This window comes from Larus michahellis, chromosome 1 (genome assembly GCF_964199755.1).
Source record: "Larus michahellis chromosome 1, bLarMic1.1, whole genome shotgun sequence".
NCBI classification, from domain to species: Eukaryota; Metazoa; Chordata; class Aves; order Charadriiformes; family Laridae; genus Larus; species Larus michahellis.
In genome coordinates this window covers 125,699,647-125,721,161 of record NC_133896.1, presented here as the reverse complement: position 1 = coordinate 125,721,161, position 21,515 = coordinate 125,699,647, and the positions used below count along the sequence as shown (strand labels likewise).

At 47.7% G+C, this 21,515-nt stretch overlaps 1 protein-coding gene across 2 annotated transcripts in view; it reads right to left on the bottom strand.

Moving 5' to 3' along the window:
* The window catches only part of PDE9A (phosphodiesterase 9A), a 52,882-nt gene extending 32,231 nt beyond the window's left edge, over positions 1 to 20,651 (bottom strand). The window contains exons 1-4 of one of the 2 annotated variants that reach the window (XM_074602708.1): positions 20,354 to 20,651; positions 7,160 to 7,230; positions 3,170 to 3,247; positions 2,786 to 2,829 (exon numbers count right to left, since the gene is read on the bottom strand). In XM_074602708.1, the coding sequence (XP_074458809.1) occupies positions 2,786 to 2,829; positions 3,170 to 3,247; positions 7,160 to 7,230; positions 20,354 to 20,422 (262 nt within the window). In that variant the 5' untranslated portion in view covers positions 20,423 to 20,651. The remainder of the gene's footprint in view (positions 1 to 2,785; positions 2,830 to 3,169; positions 3,248 to 7,159; positions 7,231 to 20,353) is intronic. The other variant, XM_074602723.1, reaches the window with a different exon arrangement.
* Positions 20,652 to 21,515: the final 864 nt, after the last annotated feature.

Below are 21,515 nucleotides of genomic sequence, written 5' to 3'. Positions count from 1 at the left end.
CATTCCCCTGTCGGGAGAGAGAAGCTGCCCGTTCGATGGACGTGGGAGTTTGAACACCCCAGAGAGAAGGAAGGGTTTGGCACTGGGGGTTTGATGATCTGCTCAGATAGCCGTGCGCCTTCTGGTCCGGGGCTGCAGGAGGAGGGACAGCACGTGATGCAGCGGCCTCACGGGCTCAGAGCCGGCCAGCTGGGCCCCCGCCTTTGCCTTGCAGACAGCTGACCCCGTGGTGATACGGCGATCGCTGATGCATCCAATGGACACTCACTGGAATAATAATTTCTTTTTAATTCCAACCCCCTCCCATGACTATGGCCAGGAAATGAAGAACGTTTTCTTAACAGGACTCCGGTGGATATCTGCTCTGCTGGATAAAAGCCACTGCTTATATTTTCCTCCCAAAGGATCGTATTTTCCAGTCTCACCTTTTACAGCCTTTGTTCCGCTGGAGCGTGCGTCACTCTTTTCCAGCTGCCTGGGATACTGCTGAAAAGAGGTGCATTACCTCCCACTGCTGTGAAAACTGGGGTGACCCCTTTTTTGGCATGTATTTGGTTGAGTTGCTTTGGGAAGCAGAATCACGAAGGCACAGTTGTTTAAGAAGTGAAGACTAGAACAGAGCTGTTTTTTTTTCTTTTAATGAAGAGGAACAATTTCCCACTCTGTTTATTCTTCCTACTCTCAGCAAAATGTCAGGAATGCTTAAGATTAATGACAATCCATGTGAAAGAGAAACAGATACCAAGGAACATTAGTTCCATCACACTTGGTTCAATTCTCCTCCTCTTTCCATAGCAGACTCTGTCTTATGCTTTGGCAAGCTACTTCCAGAACTTTTCTTGCCCTTTTCAGCTTAGATCTTTGGAAATCCTTATTTTATAAAAAGCAGGGAGGGAAGAGAGACCTTGCTGACAGAGTGAGCTGCGCTCTGCACAAAACAGAGCCATGTGCTGTCAGCTGGGGTGAAAAATGAGGTCCCTGGGAGAGTGAGAAAAGTCATACATGGTCTTATAAAAATATACGGTTAGCTTCATGTTAGGAAAAAAAAAAGTCAGATTTTCTAGAAAGCCCTTTGACCAGCTTCCCAGCTGGTATAACACAGTGGCATTCCCCGGTGGAGCCCCACGGGCTCCATTCACTGCTCTTCCTCCGTCTTGGGCCAAAAGGCTATTGGTTACTCACGCCAGCTTCTACACTGAGACACAGGCTGCAGCTAAAACCCCACCTTTTCTGATCTGATAATGCAAATAGTGTACTCCTGGACTGGAAGAGTGATGCTGTTCCAGCAGAGTTTGTTACAATAGGGAAATAATTTTGGAGACAGCTTCTTTTCCCTTAGCAGTTGCATATGTCCCTCGGCTTTGCCTACTTCCTTCTGGGAACAACAGCAGTCGCTGACATGGGACCTGGTTATGGCTTGTAACAAACTTACTGTGATAAAATTCTTCCTCGTTTCCTAGCTTCTTTGTTCTTTTGCTCTCCGTTTGTCTTTGCTCTCTGCATGCACAAACTCCCTGCTGTTGCCTCTCTGCCCTCTCCGCACATCCTGCTGCACTGCCTTGCTGTGCCCTTTTCCCACAGATGTTTCTGCCGCAGCAGACGTGGGTACCTCAGAGAGTGGCTTTGGTTCCCTCCGCCACCCCATCCAAAAAAAAGGCAGTGCTGTGAGACCCTGTGTGTTCTTGTGTAACACAGGAGCCTAAGCAAGAAGAGGTGGGACCTGCAATCAGCGTTAACAATAAGATGAGGTGGGACCAGCAAAACTGCCTTTCCCTAAATCCAAGAGCTTCACCCATTCCTGTGAACTCCTTTTTCCAGCCACAGACTTTCTGGCTCCCTCCTGTTCTTTCTGTGCAGTGTACATTTCCAAGATATCTTAACCTCTTGCCCCTTGTCTCTCCTATCTTCTCATTTTACCGCTCCAAACTGCGTCCCCAGCTGATGTCTGCTACCCTCCTGCTGCCTCAGCAGCCAACCTTTCCCCATAGCTCCACAGCGTACAGGCTAGGACTCTTGCTCAGGCTGCCTCGGAGTGAGTGGCAGGAGATAACTGCGGTTACACAGATGAGAGAGACCGTGAGCCAGATGCTCTACAGGAATTGCCCCAAGCAAGTGCTCTGCTCCAGTGTGTGAGTGCTACTAGCTGGAGCGTAACACTGGTAGGCAAAGAGAAATGGTAGAAGTGCTGCTTCAGTCCTGCCTGTGGAGTAGAACAATGCTGTACGCTGGGGAATGTGTTCCAGACATGTTCTTTCATCAAGGCCTCTTTAATTTTGTCAGGTGTATTTAAATATTTATTACACTTAGAGCTGCCATGCCCACAACAGAAATTATGCTCTCTCCTCAGCCATTTGGAAATAACATGGGGTTCAAATGTTGTGCTCAGCTTTCCAGCAGAGCTTTGCTGAGAGATAAGCAAGTTTAACAAAACACTGCAGGATAGGCTTTCAAACATTGCCTGCATTGCCTGGGAAAAAAAAAAAACGAAAACGCTGCTCCATGTGAGACTTTCCCCAGGACATCAGTGGTGCTGACTCAGACCAGAGCTAAGCACTGTGAAAGTCCCCTGGACCCCAGCCATTCCACACCATCCTCAAATACTTTGAAATCTGGGGACTTTTTCTTAGCTTTCCTCTGGAACATTGTGATCAAACACTTCCAATTCTGCCATAGCTACAACCGTGACACCATCATCTTTCTTTCTTGCATCATAGCCACATAATTTCCACGGGCAAATGTTTGCAGATTCAGCTTTAGTAAATTCAGTTCAAAAGTATCGTTTTACCTGAGAGCTGCCCAGTGGCAACAGGTATCACTTTGTATGGAGACCTGGAAGAGTCAGAGAAGGCTGATGTTTGCAACACTCAGAAAGCGGTTTGTATTTCACATGTGATAGCAAACAGCGTGGGAGGGGAACAGATGTTCTACATTAAACACTTAAAAGCGGTATTTTATCCTCACACAATTGCTCCTACTTTAATAACAAGCAAAACTCTTCAAAACCAGCAGACATTAATGTTATAAGCCAGCATGCAATTCTTGCTGTCATCTCCCTCCCTTCAGGGAAATTCTCACCTCCCGCTGCACACAAAAGGCACCTGCAGGCAACGACCACCCCTTCCCTTGGGCCTGACCCCGTTTTTAAAGAGCAGGTTGCAGCAAGGCTTACCTCTCTGAGTTTGCAGGCATTGTCGGATCAATGGATACCATACAATTGTCTGCCGTCAAAAGGGAGATTGTTGTGTTCCTGAAAAGCATGTTTCAAAGAGGTTTATTTGACCTAGAAATGCTGTCTGAAATTCTGTGCTGCTGCATATGGTGCGTAGCCACCTTCTCTCCTGCAGCACTCCTGGCCTGGCCTGGCACTGTCTTGGACCCATTTTCCCTTGGTGCAGAAAGGGTCAAAGCACAGGACGGGGTAGGCTTGGTGCTTCACCTGTTTCAATTACCAGAGATGTTTCTGGCAAAATGTTAAGAGTGATCATCTTTGGTCTCAGAGCAGATTTTGCTCCCTGCTAACTCATGTATTCTGTTGGCTCATCAACTAATAATTTCTATTAAAAAGCTATGTTTTGTGATACATCGACTCGGCAGCTGAGGGTGCGCTCAGTCTCTCTGTTTATGTCACTGACAAAGGTGTTAAACAGCGCTGGTCCCAATACTGACCCCTGAGGAACGCCACTTGTCACTGGTCTTCACTTGGACATCGAGCTGCTGACTACAACTCTTTGAGTGCAACCCTCCAGCCAATTTCTTATCCACTGAGTGGTCCATCCATGAAATCCATGTCTCTCTGTCATGCTTTTAGTTGGAATGGAGTTAACTTTTTTGCTAGCAGCTGGTGTAGTGCTATGTTTTAGATTTGGAACGAGAAACAGTGATGAAAGTGCACTGGTGGTTTTGGTTGTTGCTAGGCAATCAAGGCTTTTTCTGCTCCTCATACTGCCCCACCAGCAAGTAGGCTGGGGATGCATGGGAAGTTGTGGGGTGACAGAGCTGGGACAGCTGACCCCATCTGACCAAAGGGATATTCCATGCATATGACAACGTGCTCAGAATATAAAGTTGGGGGAAGAAGAAGGAAAGGGGAGAGGTTTGAAGTGATGGTGTTTGTCTTCCCGAGTAACTGTTATGCGGGATGGACGCCTGTGTTCCTGGAGATGGCTGAACGCCTGCCTGCCCATGGGAAGCAGTGAATGAATTTCTTGTTTTGCTTTGCTTGCCTGTGTGGCTTTTGCTGTACCTATTAGTCTATCTTTATCTCAACCCACAAGTTTTTCCTCACTTTTACTCTTCTGATCCTCTCCCCTGTCCCACTGCAGGGGGTGGGGGTGGAGGGGGAAGTGAGTGAACAGCTGTGTGGTTCTGGCTGCCATCTGGGGTTAAACCTTGACACTCTCCAATTTAGAGACAAGGATGTCATGCTGGACAGTGTCAAATACTTTGCACAGGCTCAGGTAGATAATGTTAATTGCTCTTCCCTTATCCACCAGTGTTATAACCTTGTAGACGCTTCAACGATGTAGAAGACTACCAGATTTGTCAGGCACAATTTGCCTTTAGTGAAGCCATGTTGGCTGTCACCTATCACCTCCCTATTTTCCATGTGCCTTTCCATGGAGGTTCTGCTCCATGATCTTGCTGGGCACAGAGGTGAGCTGACCGGCCTGTAGTTCACTGGGTCTTCCTTTTTTCCCCCCTTTTAAAAATGAGGGTTATGTTTCCCCTTTTCCAGTCAGTGGGAACTTCACCGGACTGCCACAACTTCTCAAATATGATGGATAGTGGTTTAGCAACTTCATCTGCCAGTTCCCTCAGGAACCTGTGGATTTGTCTCATCAGGGCCCATGAACTTGTGCACCTTCAGGTTCCTTAGATGGTCTTGAGCCTGATCTTCTCCTACAGTGGGTGGTTCTTCATTGTCCCAGTCCTACCTTTGCCTTCTGCAACATGGACAGTGTGGCTAGAGCACCTACCGATGAAGACTGAGGCAAAAAAGTCATTGAGTACCTCAGCTTTCTTGGGCCCTTCTTCCCTACAGGGCTTTATCCCACAGTACTCTGCCAACCAGATCCCTGAAGAGGTCAAAGTCTGGTCTCCTAAAGTCCAGGGTAGTGAGCTTACTGTGCGCCCTCCTCACTGCCCTAAGGATCTTGAACTCCACCATTTCATGGTCACTGTAGCCAAGGCTGCCCTTGAGCGTCACATTCCCCACTAGCCCCTCCTTGTCAGTGAGAACAAGGTCCAGCATAGCACCACTCCTTGTTGGCTCCTCTTTCACTTGGAGAAGGAAGTTATCATCAATTCATTCCAGGAACCTCCTGGATTGCTTCTGCCCTGCTGTGTTGTCCCTCCAACAGATATAGGGGTGGCTGAAGTCCCCCATGGGGACCAGGGCTTGTGAACATGAGCCTGCTCCTGTCTGTCTATAGAGGGCCTCATCCACTCAGTCTTCCTAGTCGGGTGGTCTGTAGCAGACCCCCACTGTAATGTCACCTGTCCCTGCCCTCCCTTTAATCCTGACCTGTAAGCTCTTGGTCCATCGGCTCCTCATCCATCCCCAGGTAGAGCTCCATGCACTGCAGCTGGTCATTGACGTAGAGGGTGACACCCCCTCCTCCTCTCCCCTGCCTGTATCCTTCCATTCCAACACTCGAGTCACAGAAGCCATGCCACCACGTCTCCATAATGCCAATGAGGTCATAGCCCTGCAGGCGTGTGAACATCTATGACTCTGTTTATGCTATCATGCATAGAGACATGCTATATATTGACTCACACTATACAAATGACTACTGGTGCTATGAATGTCTCTAGTTATTCCTTTACCAAAACAAACAAAAAAAATTCCTTGCTGAATATGAGGCCATTTTTTTTTTTTTATACTGTGCTAGGTGTGATCTTATAGGTGCAGATGTAAACCTTGGAGGTTTACTGTGGCTCCAGGAGCTTGCTTGAAATGAACAGTTCTGTAGAAGTCTTCTGATGAAAATAAAATGACAAATATGCAGTGAACACCCTGTTCATGAATGACTAAAACTGCTAAACAAAGTTTCCTGGGTGATGGAGTGGAAGTATTTGACTCTCCTATGCAAATGACAGTTATTAACCTCTCTAATGTCAAACTGGAGGAAACAGCCAGGATAAACAGCAAAGGGCATTAATTATGTCCAGCAGCTTATGCGAATTCTGAGTCAATATAGACAATTTTATATTTCAATTCCCAGAGGTGGAGTCATGCAATAAACCCATGATTAAAGGATTGGCTTATTTTTTTCCTGTGTTTTTATTCTGTATTGTAAACCTGCATATACAAAAGTAAAGACTATGGCTTACTGCATGCTGCTGTGCATCTGGCCTGTGCTGCTCAAGGCCTGTCTGCAGACAGCAGAGGGTCCCTTCTAGCTGTGACTAAGGACCCTCCCTCCCCCTGCACCACCACCTGGCTGGGTGCTATGCCATGGCACCCTCCACCACGCACTGGCCTCTCCCACCTCGACATACACCAACACCCAACCCTGTATCCCTCACAACACAGAAATTTAAGTCAGATGCTGTTCTCTAGGTTGAGGGTTAAGGTAAGCAAGCCCTACAGGAAATTACAGCAGGAGAGATGCATGGACTTTGCTGGACAACACAAATAGGGAAATGCTTGGCCTGGGCAATGGATTTGGGGATATTTATTTTCTGTAAAATGGTTCTGCTGGGATATCCCGTACCTGGGATTAGATTGTACTGTGTCTAAATACAAAGCTTGTCATCTAGTGGCAATGCTTCTCATTGGCCCCAAGTTTTTCCCTGAAAACCAGGTTCTAAACATATGGTTGCATTTCACTCGATATGGGCAAAAATGTAGTGCTGGGCTTCGGCACTTGCAGGACTTTATCTCTTCTATATCTATTTATACTACATCTCTTCTATTCTACTCTATTCCACTCTTGTTTCTCAGGCATTGAGGTGGTTCAATGCCTGCCTGAGCTTTGTGCGCATTTGTAGCTGGTGCTCTCTGGGTTGCCCCGATTTCTTCTTCCAGTACACTGGAACAAAAAAGAAGCCTGAATAGCAGGTAAATGCATCACTTGGGGCCTATCTTTAAATTGTCCCCAGAAGTAAAGCAACAAAAGTGAAATGAATGTCACAAATGAAAAGAAAGACCTACCTTGGTAGCCCTGTTGCAATGCAGAAGAGGTCCATGATATCTTTGGAGTTGCAATATTTACTAAAAATCACCTTCCAAACCGAACAGCAGCAGGGGATAAAAAAATGAAGACAAAGAAGAGAAAAGGACGGTTAGTTCCCAGTGAGATATGAACTCTATTCAGGCATGAACTGGGCTAATTTTAAGGCTTATCCTACTACTTCAATTATCTGATTTGACTTGTGAGCTGGAATATTTCTCTACTCCCGTGTAATACCTGTGCTTTTTTTGATAAAGCAAGCAAGCTCTGGAGACCTAATTGCACTGTTCAGAAGTAGAGCAATAAAGTATGTGAACTGAGAGCAAAAGGTATCTCATAATGCAGTATGGCTGCAGGATGATAAGAGCTGCAAATTTAAAGATGTAAGAGCCCAGATCTACGAAGAAAACAGCCCAGATCTGGGGAGGTCCTTGGATGGTATAAAAGGGCACTGCTTTCTCAACTACACCAGCATAAGCTAGCTTTAAACAGAACAGAGGGGTTTTGCCCCACCAGTTGTGCCAAATTTCCTACAGTCCGTCAGGCTATATCATTCCTGCTCTTAGAGCAGAGCTCTGACCTTGAATTACAAAATTTGCCACTGTGACTTTCCCACACCCCCAAACACCTTTTCATCCCCCTGCCCTTCCATGCACACCAGGCAGCCTCTATGTGGAGAAGACTGTTTGAGTGGTGGGTCTGGGAGAGCAACATCCCCTTGACCCCTGTTACGATGTGGCCTTCAATGATGTGACCCCATGCCACAATTTTCCCTGAGACTCCGATGTCCTTCAGGGCACATGGATGATGGTGATCCATGGCTGAGGAGCTCTTCTGCAGCCAGGGTGCAGGACAGAAAGCCTCTCTGTGTGCCTTTGATTGGAGGCTTTGAAACCACCATAGAAATAAAATGCCTCATTGCAGCTGCGCCTGGCTCATCATCTCAAAGCCAGGAACAACAGCAAGCGTTGGGGCTGATTTGTCTGGGAGCTGCTGGTGTCAACGGGGTGGCTGCAGGCAGTGGGGAGGTGTTGGTGTGGAGCAGGGCAGCTTTCCTGGCCAGCACTGGAGCTCAGTTCCCTCACACCCCCAAAGAAGAAATAGCCAAAGAGCTTCTGGGTTCAGGATGCAGCAGCTCAAAGGGACTTGTGGAGACCTAATGGCAAAACTCAGGAGGAGCAGGAAAGCTATATTTTGCAGATGAGGTCTGAGGCACAGGGACTTCAAGGTCAAAAGTCTCCTCTCCTTGTGGGTGCCTCACTAGAAACACTGTTTTCCACCCCTCACGACCACCCGTATCATCCCACATTCTCAGGCACGGTTTCCGTTGCTGTCCATGGCGGGCACAGGGGATGTGCATGCACACAGATCATCCTCGATGCTGCTGACCCAGAAAATGAGGAACATGTCACCCATGATGTCCTTCCAATGGCTTGTTTTCACTGCCTTGCCTCATGCTGCCAGGAGGAGGCAGGGGCTGCGGGCAGTGGGGGCTGCAGGCAGCGGGGGCTGCCACTGCCCTCCCCAGATCTGGCCAGTTGGGCAGGCCCCATGTGTTCTGTAAGGTGACGACCACGCTAGAGGAATAGCGTGTCATCATCTAATTAAAGACTCTTCCGAAAGGCGTAGGTGCCAGGAGTTAATTAAGCCTGCAGCCTCACTCCAGCAGTCTTGGCCTTTGAGCTCTTTAATTGCTCAATCATAATAACGCTGCAGTAACACGGTTCCCATGAGCCTTTTCTAAGGTGCCTTTCAGACCCCAGGGGAAATCTCTCATTCAGAGTTGCCTTGTGGTGCTGACCCAGACCTCTGACACTGGCAATGGCGAAGCCATGGGAGAGACTGTGGGACGCTCTGCCAGTGAGGAGCTGCTAATGCCTGCTCACAGCTCAGGACACCGCGAGCCTGAAGTAATGGGAGCATAAGGACAAAATGGCAAGATCTGACCAGAGTGGCTGTGTCCTGTTGTGCCTGGGCTGTGACACTAGAACTGATGCTGAAGGAAGACTTCAGACATCAGTTTTTACAGGTGGTGAAGAGCCCTCTTACTCTTGAGGGAAGCATCAGGGGTTTTGTGGTAGAGAAGAGGGCGATATTGGTCACCTCAAGAGGTGGCTGTGGCTGATACATGCATGCACACCCACCTTCCCTGTTTTCTGGCCCAGATGAAATTACGCCAGGTGATATCTTTACTTTATAAAACATCAAGGCACGTGATTGCTGAGGTAGCTAGTAACCGCTACCAGGGCAATGGGTGGGATTAATACCCGTGTGTGTTTTAAAAGCCTGCTTTGCCCAGTGATTGACCCTTGGTTATTAAAATACAGCAGTAATAATATACAAAGCAATAAAACATAGCCAATTGAGTTCAGATGGGGCTGAAACACCACTCCTAGCAGAACAGCATCCTACTGGAGTGATAGCTGCTAAAATTGGCTGACAGAGTATTGAAGGATACAACAACTGGTACATGCAGTAGCTGAGGAGATGATGTTAATTGCGGCTGAACAGAAGGTAAAGGCTTGTGATGTGCCAGGAGTGCTATTTCAGGTATTGAGGTTTCTTATTCTGGAAATCAATTATTATTGACCAGGCCAGATAAGAGAGGAAAAGGTTAAAAAAAAAATATTAAAAAACATTAAAGGGAAGAAAGCCGGCCTGACTCATAGAAAGCAGCAGGACCTTTCAATGCATTGAGGAGGAATTTTAATGCTTCCTTTACTCCATGTAATAGTGAAAGAGTGGGAAGCAAAACTAAGACTGTAGATACTATTTTCTAGATTATGAGCTGCCTCCATACATGGTTTTTAGCTTTCCATACTTGGTATTTTTACTTAAGTTTGCTAAAAGTGGATTTGTGAATCACCCACCACACTTTAATACTCATCTCAGGATGGTTGTTCTCAGCTGGTTGTGGTTTTTTTTTAATCAAAGAGCATATGGTACTAAAGTTTTCTTGATTCTATTGCAACCTGCTGAGCTTTTCTGACCAACATCCTTCTGTTCTAAAACAAAGCAGCCAGCCTCAGACATTTCCCAGCAATATGCAATTGTTCCTGTTATTGCCTGCAGGTTTATGTTCCCAATAAAGTTGATGTCAGTTGTGCTGATGGAACATGATTGGAATGTGTTTTGGAGAGACAGGAGGACAGTAATGCGCACTATTGATGTTTCTGGCACAGTATAGGAATCCTATTTGCCTAAAGTCCATTATCATTGCAGGGACATTAGCAACATGAAGGCAATACAGTGATATTTGGCTTGCAGCCATACTTCAGACAGATGGGACACATGGTTTCTCCTGTGACCAAGGAAGAGGGTTGACCTGCAGCTTTGAGGATAGGCAGCTCTGTTGGCACTGGGTGAAGAAGTGAGCATCTTACCCCATCCCGTGAAGATGTCCTTACTTGGGCAGATGTTCTGAAACAATTGCTCTTCAGCCCAGGTCTGCATGGGGTTCCTCCTTCAAACCTGTCTCAACTGTCTCTGACCCACAGTCACCATATTGCTTATGTCCCTGTTCCTATCCCTGGGTTCCTATCCCAGCTGAGACACTGCTGCAACATGTCTCAGCACCTCATTCTATGCATTAATGCCCCTGTCCTGGTTCCGGTGGGGATAGGGTTAACTTTTCCTGGTATTCCATGCCATGTGAGCCGTGCCCACCCTGAGCTGCCAGGGGAGGGGGCAGGAAGTTGCTGCTTAAAAGCGGGCTGGGGCGTCCCGGGTCCGGCGAGCGGCGGGGAGCGGCGGTTCCGTAATCGCGTTTGTATATTCCCCTATCCGTGTTGTTGTTGTTGTTTGCCTGTTCCCTTTGCTGTTCTGTTAAACTGCCTTTGTCCCAACCCAAGAGTCTTGCCTTTTCTTACGATCCTTCCTGTATTAGGAAGGCACGTGCGAGCGGCACGTGGTTCTTTGTTGCCATCTGAGGCTAAACCACGACAGCCCCTCAATGGAAGAAATCACTGCTTAGGACAGGACAGGACTGAGACCTTGCTATGGAGAATAATAGAGGTCAAAGGCAGGAGACCACAGCAGTTTCTACAGCTGTAGTAGTGGGCTAAGATCATGCATGTATAGGGCACAGGCAGGTTTCCCCATAATACACATCAAAAAAGTGCATAGTCATGCAGGTCAGCACAGCCCAAAAAAGCCAAAGGTGCAGCTCCTGACACAACTCCTGTGAGAAAGAGTGGACACAGGGACTCCACTATTGCCCAGTGGTATGAGAGGCTCCTGGAAGACTGGACAACACAAGACACTCATTTGCCAGCGTCATTTCTGACAGCAAAGGCAGAGCCAAAATCATATAAGCAGAGTCACAGAGGTGATACACCACATGGGAAAGCGAAACAGAGGCCTCTGCTTCAGCCTGCAGGTTGATGACTAAATGCCACAAAGAAAATCAGCCACATATAAACCCTGTTAATTGCATTTCCCTTGGATTTGTGCCAGGAGGAAAACGAATGTACTCCTCAAAAATGATGCAGCATCTGCAAACAATTCATTTCCCTTGTTTGAGAGTTAACATTATGTCATATTTCTGTCCATGTTACTGTTAGCAAAACTTCTACCCTGTGTAGAAAAAAATGACAGGAAACCATGTTCTCCATCAAGACCAAGAAGCAGCCATTTGATTTAAGTGGGGAACGCTGCCTGCCTGCCTTAGAAAGTAACACGAAGCAAAGGGGGGAAAAGCAGAATGAATAATAACTGAGGCTTTTTGGAGTGGAAATAATATTTTGATGAAGCATGCAGTGACTGCGAAGTAGGACAACGTGACTCGATGGGGATGCCTGGTTCCTGGCCCAGAGCTCACTTCTGTGGGACTGGTTTCTTTCCTGGAGACAGTTCTGCATTTTTTTGAAACGTCTTCCTCTGAAATAAGGGGCCATTGTCTCTTAATCCGTAGTGTCCACCTCTGGTTGAGGACAAGGATTTTAAAAGCCCTCTCAGAAAGAGCAGGGATTAAAACCCCTGCTACTGTGGCTGACTTTCGCACTCAGAGGAGCAGTTCAATATTAAGGATTGTGATGGAGATATTACTAAGGGACCATAGTGCATATACTCTGCAACCCACCAGCTTACAACTAATCACATTATATTTTCCTTTCAGATAGGATGGGTAAAAACACAGCTTACAAGTCCATTTTCTGTTCTATATTTGATCCTCAGAACAGCTAATCCCCTCTGTAAACTATAAACCCTGTCCAAAATGTTATCCTGTTCTGATCTGTTGTTGGTAATTGGGTTTTCTTCCAAGAATTTAACTCGTGTTTGGGTTTTTTTTCACCCTAGTAAAATTCCTAAATAAATAATGCAGACATATTTTCAAAGCCAGCCTATCCTCAGTTTCCAGTCCTACTTCCTTTTGCTGGTCTCAACTGGCTGTGTTCAAGAATTTTAGCACTTGGTGATGTCTTTGATTCAGCTCAGTGAGCAATGTTCAGAGTCGGGGCTGAAAGTGCAGAGTTGAAACAATCTAAAATGATAATCTTTCACTAATGAGACTGGAGGAGAGTGTGTCAGAAAAGAGTCTGGTAAAACTCAGTTATGTATCTTGCAGGGACTATGAAAATGCTGCTGCTTCTGTAACAGCAGCTTTCACTGAGGATTTCTGAATTGCTAAGGCAGAAGGCTAATGTGAAATTTTTCATTGTGATTTTCCCTGTCTCTCCAGTGGCCTTTGTTGTCCATATCAAAATGAAGCAGGATCCAGAACTGTTAGATACCACTCTGTAGAAATCAATGGAAGGAATTCTTATTTCTATACACGTAGTCAAATAGGTCTTCCTCAAAAAAGGGTGATAAATGACCTTATCAGTCATAGTTCCCAACATCCAACAGAGGTCTTAGCTAGAACCCCACATCTAAACATCTCCCAGGTTTCTCATTCTTTGAATTCAGATACAGGCATAGCATGAGCCCAGCTATATCCAAAATACCTATTTTTTATTTCTCGCACCAATTAACAGCTGATATTAGGAAAACCACTCCATTTATCTGAGCTTCAAATGTTTAGCAGTATTAAAAATAGTACTCCAGATTTGCCATCTGCCATGTGTGGGGACGAAAGCGTGAGAGCCCTCAGCTGAGAGTGAAAATGAAGGCTCCCCCGAGCTCTTCAAACGCTGCTTCTGTTAGAGGATGAGGAGTGTGGTAGATGTTTTACTTCCAACAGCCAGAGGTCTGCAGTCCTGCTGATTCACGCTTAACCTTCGGGCAGTGATGTGGCTTAACAACATTCATTTCAACACGACACCTAAGCGAAATGTACGGGTGGGATTCACCTGACGTAACTTCAAACATCTACAAGTTTGGCATCTCATGCATGGGGCGCTGCTAGACTCCCTCTCTTGCCAGTAGAGAAAGAGGGTAAATCAGCCCACACGTCTCCAAAACCCAGTTTAAGATGGGATGAATCATCCTCTGAAGGTACCACCCACCTCCCCAGTGACTACAGGGAAACTGTGTGACTAGCTTGGAGCAGTCATCACTTTTAGATGTCTATGGTTAACGGTTAAGTGGGGTGAATCCCATTAGTTTCCAATTATATACACTACCCTAAAATGAGAAACAGAAGCTGCCAGACAGAGCTAACGTATCAGGATCCCAAAGCACGTGGCTATATGGTAAGTTGCAGTTCCCATCCTTGTAACATCCTTGAACAGAGCACTATGGGAAAAGCGATTTTTCTTTTTTCAGGAAAGAGAAAACATCTATGATACACTCATTCGTGTGACCCTTGGGGCAATCCTGGACGCCCATTGAGAGGGACAGCATGGCAGGGGTTGGCTCTGTCACTATGATCAAGGAATGATCTCATTACTTTTTAGAGTCACTGGGGTTGCAGAGGAATCCAGGTTACATTAAAGAGAGCCTTGTGCAGCCTGGTGACTATACTAAGGAACATATTGCTACTATTCAGTCTTTCAGTACCAATGATTAATGGCAGAATGTAACCAGGAACCAGCAAGGCTGGTTATGAGAGGCTTGAGCTGAAAGTTTCTTATTTTCTGCAGTAGATGACTTAAAAGTTATTTCAAGCTTTGACAAATAACAGAAACGTTTATACTCTGGCTTTACTTAACACAAAAAGGGCACACGATTGCTGCTAATGGAGTACTAAGTGCAATTAACCCTGTAGCACATAAATGCATTAAGCTTGAAATGTTTCGTAAACTCGATAATAAGGATGCTTCAGCACCAAATGTCCTCACTAAATGTGAGTGAAGCTGGGCTGCTTGTTTCAAAACTACTCACACAATTAATGCCTGACATTACCGCAGGGTTGATAATACAGGACTGTCAAAAGGGTAATAATGTCAGCTAAGGGAGTAAGGAAAAGCAGGTACGGTGAGAGGCCTGTGAAAGGCCCATTTGCAGTTCACTAGAAAGGTGATAGAAACAAAATGGTTTTGTCTTGTTTGTATTAAGACAGAAGAGTTTGTATGTGAGGAGCATAGGTTGCTACAGTTGGCTTGTTTGAATCCATAGGTAAGGCTAGCTGGAGACCGTTAGGCCTACGCTTTGTCTTGGCTAACGTGAGCACAAACTGTAATAATTATAGTAGACTGCATGTGACTTCAGAAAGATAAACAGCAGTAAACAAGCCTTTTCGGGTGATGGCTGCAGGGGAATTATGGAGCTATGCTGGAATTACAGAGCTGTGCTAGGATTATGGTTTGGCTCTCTAAACACTCTGCAGAGCCCTCGCTGGGGAGGAAGGAGAAGGGGGAGCAGGAGAGAGAAAGGCCTCAAGTATGACATTTTCTCTCACTTTTTTAAAAGTCTGGTTTTAAGCCATTTTTACTCTTTAAAATGTTTATGTCCTGTAACATGATGGAGTTTTAGGAACCCGCTGTCCATTTCTTGCTGCTTTACAATGAGAACATCTAGCAGCCGCCTTGAATTCACCCGGGCCAGCTAAAATCAGAGAACCAAGGTGAGCTGAGACCACTGGCCAGACTCAGGCACCTTCCCTTGCCCACAGAGATCTGCCAGCACTAAGAAAATGGCCTTGATCCCACAAAAACATATGTGTGCCTCACCATGCTAAAGAGAGTTTTGGCATCGGCTTGTCCATGTGACAACGAGAGGGCTGGAGCACCTCTGCCATGAGGACAGGCTGAGAGAGTTGGGGTTGTTCAGCCTGGAGAAGAGAAGGTTCCAGGGAGACCTTATAGCAGCCTTCCAGTACCTGAAGGGGGCCTACAGGAGAGATGGGGAGGGACTCTCTATCAGGGAGGGTAGTGATAGCATGAGGGGTAACGGTTTCAAGCTGAAAGAGGGGAGATTTAGATTAGGTATTAGGAAGAAATTCTTTACTGTGAGGGTGGTGAGACGCTGGAACAGGTTGCCCAGAGAAGCTGTGGATGCCCCATCCCTGGCAGTGTTCAAGGCCAGGCTGGATGGGGCTTTGAGCAGCCTGGTCTAGTGGGAGGTGTCCCTGCCCATGGCAGGGGGGTTGGAACTGGATGATCTTTAAGGTGCCTTCCAACACAAACCATTCTATGATTCTATGTGCAGGATGAACCTGTGAACACTGGCCAGGCAGAGTGGCCCCCGGAGGTGTCCATGTCCTGACTGCCTGTGAACCCCCCTCTCTGTGCACCCGTCTGATGGCCAGCAGCTGAAAGAATATTGCCCTAAATCCCTGGTCCAAACAGACAGGGAATTGGGTCCATGGGCACCACAGAGCATGTTTGCCCTGCTGTGCCAAGAGAGTCACGGGGATGCAAAAATATTTAATCTCCTTGAACTGATCATCATACCGTTATTTTTCTGCTGTGTTTTGTTTTTAATCTGAATCCAGTTTGGCGTGTTAAAAATAGCATGGCGAGCTTTGGAAAAATCTGTTGGGTTTGCATTTATACCACAGTTGCTGTTGCTCTAATTAAAAATAAAAGCTCACATGACAGAAACGATTTCTATGCGCTGACATTTCAATGCAATAACCACAGCACCAAAGTGCAGTCTTAGCTTTGTACTGTTCATCGTGGGCCTTGGGCTAAGAGGAACAATGGTGGTGGATGGATCAGTGTCCTGCTCCACAGGTCAGTACAGTAGACCCCCAGAAAGTTGAATTCAATACATTTCTTTGAGAAAAAACTAAGGTCATTTCTCTGTTTGGCATCCAAAATGACTCAGTCAGCCAGCAAAATGGCTCCAAAATTCTTTACTTGCTCTCTGAAGAGAAAGAAAATACCACCAAGTGATTTCCTTGAATCCTTTACAAAGGCAGCAGTCCTTTTCTTTTTTCCAATCAGCTCAGGCTCTGTACCCCTCGGACTTTCCATTCTTTTACAAATGTGATGCTATGTAAGACACTGGAAACAGAAATCCTCTTGAATTAAGCATTTTTCTCAGAGGAACTCCTTACAGCTCTGTGAGCAAAGCCACTACCTGTGACATTTGAAAACGAGAGGCATGAAGCCACCCATCTGGGCATACAGCCACTGGCTGGTTTGGGTCTGCTACCATTTAAATCTCAAAGGTCAAAAGAAAACGTTCCCCAGTAGTGTCTTCATGGAAAAAATTTGGGCATGGGCTGGGGAACATTTTCTTGATGGTGGATTTTTAATTTGAAACAGATTCAATAGGAATTTTTCTTAAAAATGCAGCCAAAGGGTTAAAATGTTATGGAGGAAAATAAGACTCCAAATCCAGCTTAAGTTTGTCAGAGCAAACCTCTCTTCTCTGCCGGCAGGTTGGGGGTTTGGGTGCTTGACCCCATCTAGTGGCACTCCAGAAAAAACTGAGACTTCTTCGTCCACGGTGGTATTGCAAGATCGCCTTATCCTATATGAAACACGGCCATGGCTTCTTCCCCCATCCCACCGCCTTCTCTTGTGCCTGGCAGCAGACCAGGCTGTGGCAGGGGTGGGACAGGGACGTGTTTCCCGGGTGTGCTAAGCCCCAGCCATGCGTGTGAAGTGCAGAGGGAGGTGTGTGTCCAGGCAAACGTGTAATGAATTGCTGGGTGTCTCCAGGTGAGAGGATCCTTTAAAATAAATAAACCGAGTAGTGCTTGTTTCCCCCAGGCGTGCATCCCCTTCATGTAGGTGCTAGATAGGAAGCACATAACTTCATTTTTCAACCAGCTCCAAGAACAAGTGACCTCTTTGAAGCCGGTTTGCATAGAGCCCCAGTTCAGCATGCAGCTGTAATGCTACAAAGCCTTTGATCTTCCCTCTCCAGCAGCCCTGACACAGCTTTTCCCTTCATCTCCTGCCTCACCTTTGGCTCTATCTCCACTAGCTTGGCAGGTGGCCACCCCCATCCCCTGCCCCTTGGCCAGGACACAGGTACCAGCAGCCTGAAGCCTTCCCCTGGTGGACACAAAAGCCACCCCTTTGGGGATCTTGAACTCAGGTGCCTGTGGGGGGGTTCCATGGTTGGTGTCTGCTGGGTCAGGGTGGGTTATTCCATGTCCCTCCCAAGCAGAGCCCGTGCTGCCCAAGCATGGGGAGATGCTCAGACAACTCTGCCCGCTGGAGGAGAGCCCGTCCCTGTGGTCAGCTTTGGTGAAGACTGCCCATGCCTCTGAAAGGTCAGTTTATCAATCTGTGACAAATGACTGGGAGCCTTTGTGGGTGAAGGTGGGATGGGGCTGAGGCAAAAGGGCAGGAGCCGAGGACGTTATTGAGGCGAGAACTAGGCTTCCCCAGTGTGGTGAAGGAGTGATGCACAGCAGCACCGAGCTGGGATCCCTTCTGCTCCCAGCCTCCCACAGGAGGCCACGGGACTCCTGGGTGTTCATGGCGCTGGCCTTGCAGGTATGGACCTAAGCCCTTCCTCTGGGACATGATGGCCTCAGGCACGGTCCTGGGTTCAACCCCTGCTGTTGGTGCCTCCTTTATTTCAAGAGTTGCTGAGAAGGCTTCCAAAGCCAGCAAACTCTCCTCCGGCGATCACCGCGTTCCTTTGCTCTCCCCGCTGTGCCCCTCTGGACCCGCTGACACACAAACCTACTTAAGCTGAATTCAACGCTCCCGTTTGCAGAGCACTTTCAAGTGCTCGTCTGCAACGCGCAGGTTCCCGGGGGAGGCGGCACGTGGCTCTCTGCGCCTGCTGCGCCCCTTCGTTTACCCCAGTGCCAAGGCAAGACGCCTTCTCCCAAAGCCAGTAGCACGCCCTGCGGCCGCACCGGTGGAAATTCAGGATGAGGCCACGGACACACAGAATCACCTGTGAATACCTGCCATCGCAGCTAGTGCTATGGGGCTATGGGGGGATGCCCAGTTCTATTGCATGACTCCGCGGTGTCCAGCAAGCCAGTTGCGAGTTGGAGCTGAGCGCTTTCAAACTCAACAAGCGCTGTTATAATGAAGCTCATACCTCATTACTGGGTTGACGAGTAGCTTAGCATTGATTTAACGAGTTCCCTTTAGAAGCTTCCAATACTGCATTCCTTGGAAGATTAAGGGTTGTTTTTTTGTTTTTTTTTCTTTCTAATGAAGTTGTTACTGAGGAGGCATGAGAATCTGAGCTATGCCCTGCTTACCCCTGGGTGAACCCCATTTACGTGGCATTTTTACTGCAGGAATCCTTCCAAACATTGCACAGATGGAATTTCACATCTGACAAAAGAAACAGATAACGTTTATCTAGCAAAAGAACCTTACTGCCGCCTGGGTTTGCATTTGCTTGCTCATGTGTTTGTGCCTCTTCTGGGTTTTTAGTGTCAAAATTACTCTCCAGAGACTGGTTCTGCGAAATGCTACTTTTTTAAAAAAACAGAGTAGATGACAGACGATGTGCTTTACCAACATGTACGGAAACATTTGCCACCCTTTCAAAATACCGAAACATTTTCGCACTGAACAGTAAAGGTGCCAGAGAGCTCCGTACAAGCCTTGCTTTCGAGGGCTACCAGGCAACCAACTCATTAAGCCCCGGCAAAAGAGAAGCGGCGTCTTCAGCTCAGTAGAGCCGGCACGCTTCTGCCCACCGATACAGAGGAGCCCAGGGCGGCAGAGGGACCACCGTCACATCTAAGCCCCGAGGTGTATGAAGAGGAGCAGCCTGCTGTGGAGGACCTGGCGCAGATTTGGATTATCCGAGGTCTTGTTCCTGGGACAGGACTCTGGCAGTCGCGGTGGGTCTCCAGGGCAGTGTCAGAGGGGACTGTAGGCAACGGAGGCGTGCGTGGTGGGACAGGACTGTAAGTATCAGCTCTCCCTTTACCTCATTTCTGCGGTCACTCATACAGCAATGGGAAGGGAAGGGAAAGGGTATCTTTGCTGTTTCTTCTTAAAGCAGAAACAAAAGGCGAGGCTGGGTGAAATTAAAATTTAGAGCAGGAAGAAGAGAGAGAGAGAGAGAGAGATTTGAATTCTGCAAGTCAGAATTTACTTGCTCTTCAGCCCCGCAGCGGCTTTCTATTACAAAAAAAAAAAGGGCGCTTGGTTTGCGGCCAAAGAGTTGCTGACAAAAAGAAGAAAAAAGCGACTTGCAAAAATGCGGCGGCATTGTTTCTGTTCAAAAGCAGTGGGCTGTCAGCTCGACAGTGTGCGAGCTCTCCCTTGCAGCCAGAGCACACTTCTCCCGCAGTTTCCCCTGTGCTGTGAACCGTGGTTAAGCAAACAAGGCAGGCTAATGGAAGCGAAAGTTTTAATTAACATTTATCGCCGTTTACGGACAACTTGGCAAAGGGACCCTGCAGCCCCCCGGCGATGCGTCGGCACACCCCCATCGCACAACAGCCAGGCACCTGCCTGCCGGTCAGCTTGGCAATAGGAAAATGCCCATCGCTAAACCCCACTCCAGCAGGCAATCTCCAAATTACTCGGCACGCCGTGCTTTCCAGCTCCCAATGCTTGGGTGAAAACCTCTCCACAGGCAAAACTTTGTAAACACGTTGCGACTTTACTCCCACAGAGGAAGCCTACACGGCTGCTAAACCAAGGATCCCCACACCGGCAGCGAGAGCTGGCAGCGCCCAGCCCTCCCCTGCTGCCAGCCTCCCCTTCCCCTTTAAATAAACATCCGTGTACAAAACAGAAGCTACTCAAGATCTACCCCCTCCCCTTAAAAAGAGACGTGAAGCCCGCCACAACGCTGAATGCAAACACGCGTCTAACTCGCGTTACAGAAATAGGTCGTGCAGCAAACACAGCCCGCAGCCACTGCTGCGTCCGGAGACACTACTTTGTGAAAAACAGCAAAAGTACCTTTTGAATTCTTCCATCAATATCCAAATAAATACACTTGGGCCGGTAAGTTGAGGAGGCAGATCCCATCTTGTTACTGTTGGGCTTTCACTGGACCTTTTTCCAGTGTGAAACAGAGCAGAAAATAAGGTTTATGCTACCAAGCTGAGCCACCGCTGCCTGACAGTTTGGTGTCCCCGCTCTTCTGTATCCCACTGTACTCTCATTCTGGGAAGGTCCCTCCTCTAACATGCATGCATTTTGCTGTGCCTCTGTCTCTCTCTGCCACCTCCTTTTAGTTTTGCTTCCTTCCACATCCAGCTGCCTCGGACAGGGAAAGACACAGGCTCCAGATGCTGTCTGCAAGTGCCCTCTCCATTCCCATAGCAACAACCCCTCTTGGCTTTAGGGCTGGGAGCTGCTGGGCATCCGCATTGTGGCTCCGACCCTGGGGCTGACCACCTCCTCTTACACACAACACCAAGTGGTACTTATCCCCCCGGAAGGGGGGGGAAACCTCCTTCATCGGGTTGGCGAGAGATGTCATTTGGTTTTGTGGTGAAATAGGACCGTAATTATTAATTAGTGGCGACCCTTCTGGTGAGCTGCCCGCACCCTGCAAGCGGTGTGACAGGCTCCCAGCTGTGCCCTGTGCTGGGAGTGTCCTTTCAGACACCCGCTGCTGCCGGGGCTCGGACTGTCTCAGCTCAAATTCGGCAGCTTAATTTCCACATCCCTTCTGTTACCATTACAAGGACGGAAAGAAAAAGCAGCGGCTTTTTTTCCTCTGCAAGCTCCAGAAGCATGAAGAAAGCATAAAGCCTATGCTCTCGCCCAACACCCTCTGTGCCACCCCCGGAGTGAAGGAATTTGTTATTTAAGTAAGTGAAGTATCCTGGCAAAGGCTTCTCCCATGGGAAGGCACAGCCAAAAACCGGGAGGGAGAGCAAAGCATCCGACAGTTGATTCTCTGAGTGGATGCCAAATGCCATCTGCTGCATGTCTGTGCCGTGCTGCAGTGCCTGCGCCTGCGGGGAGCCAAAGCAGCGGCGGCGGGTGACGCTTGGTCACGGAGGGGGACAGAGCTTTCGAGGCAGCATCTCCTCCGCCCTCGCAGGGGAGAAGCTGCCTGATGGGCTGCAAGCACGCACAGCGGCTGGAAACAGCTCGTCCTGCGAGCATT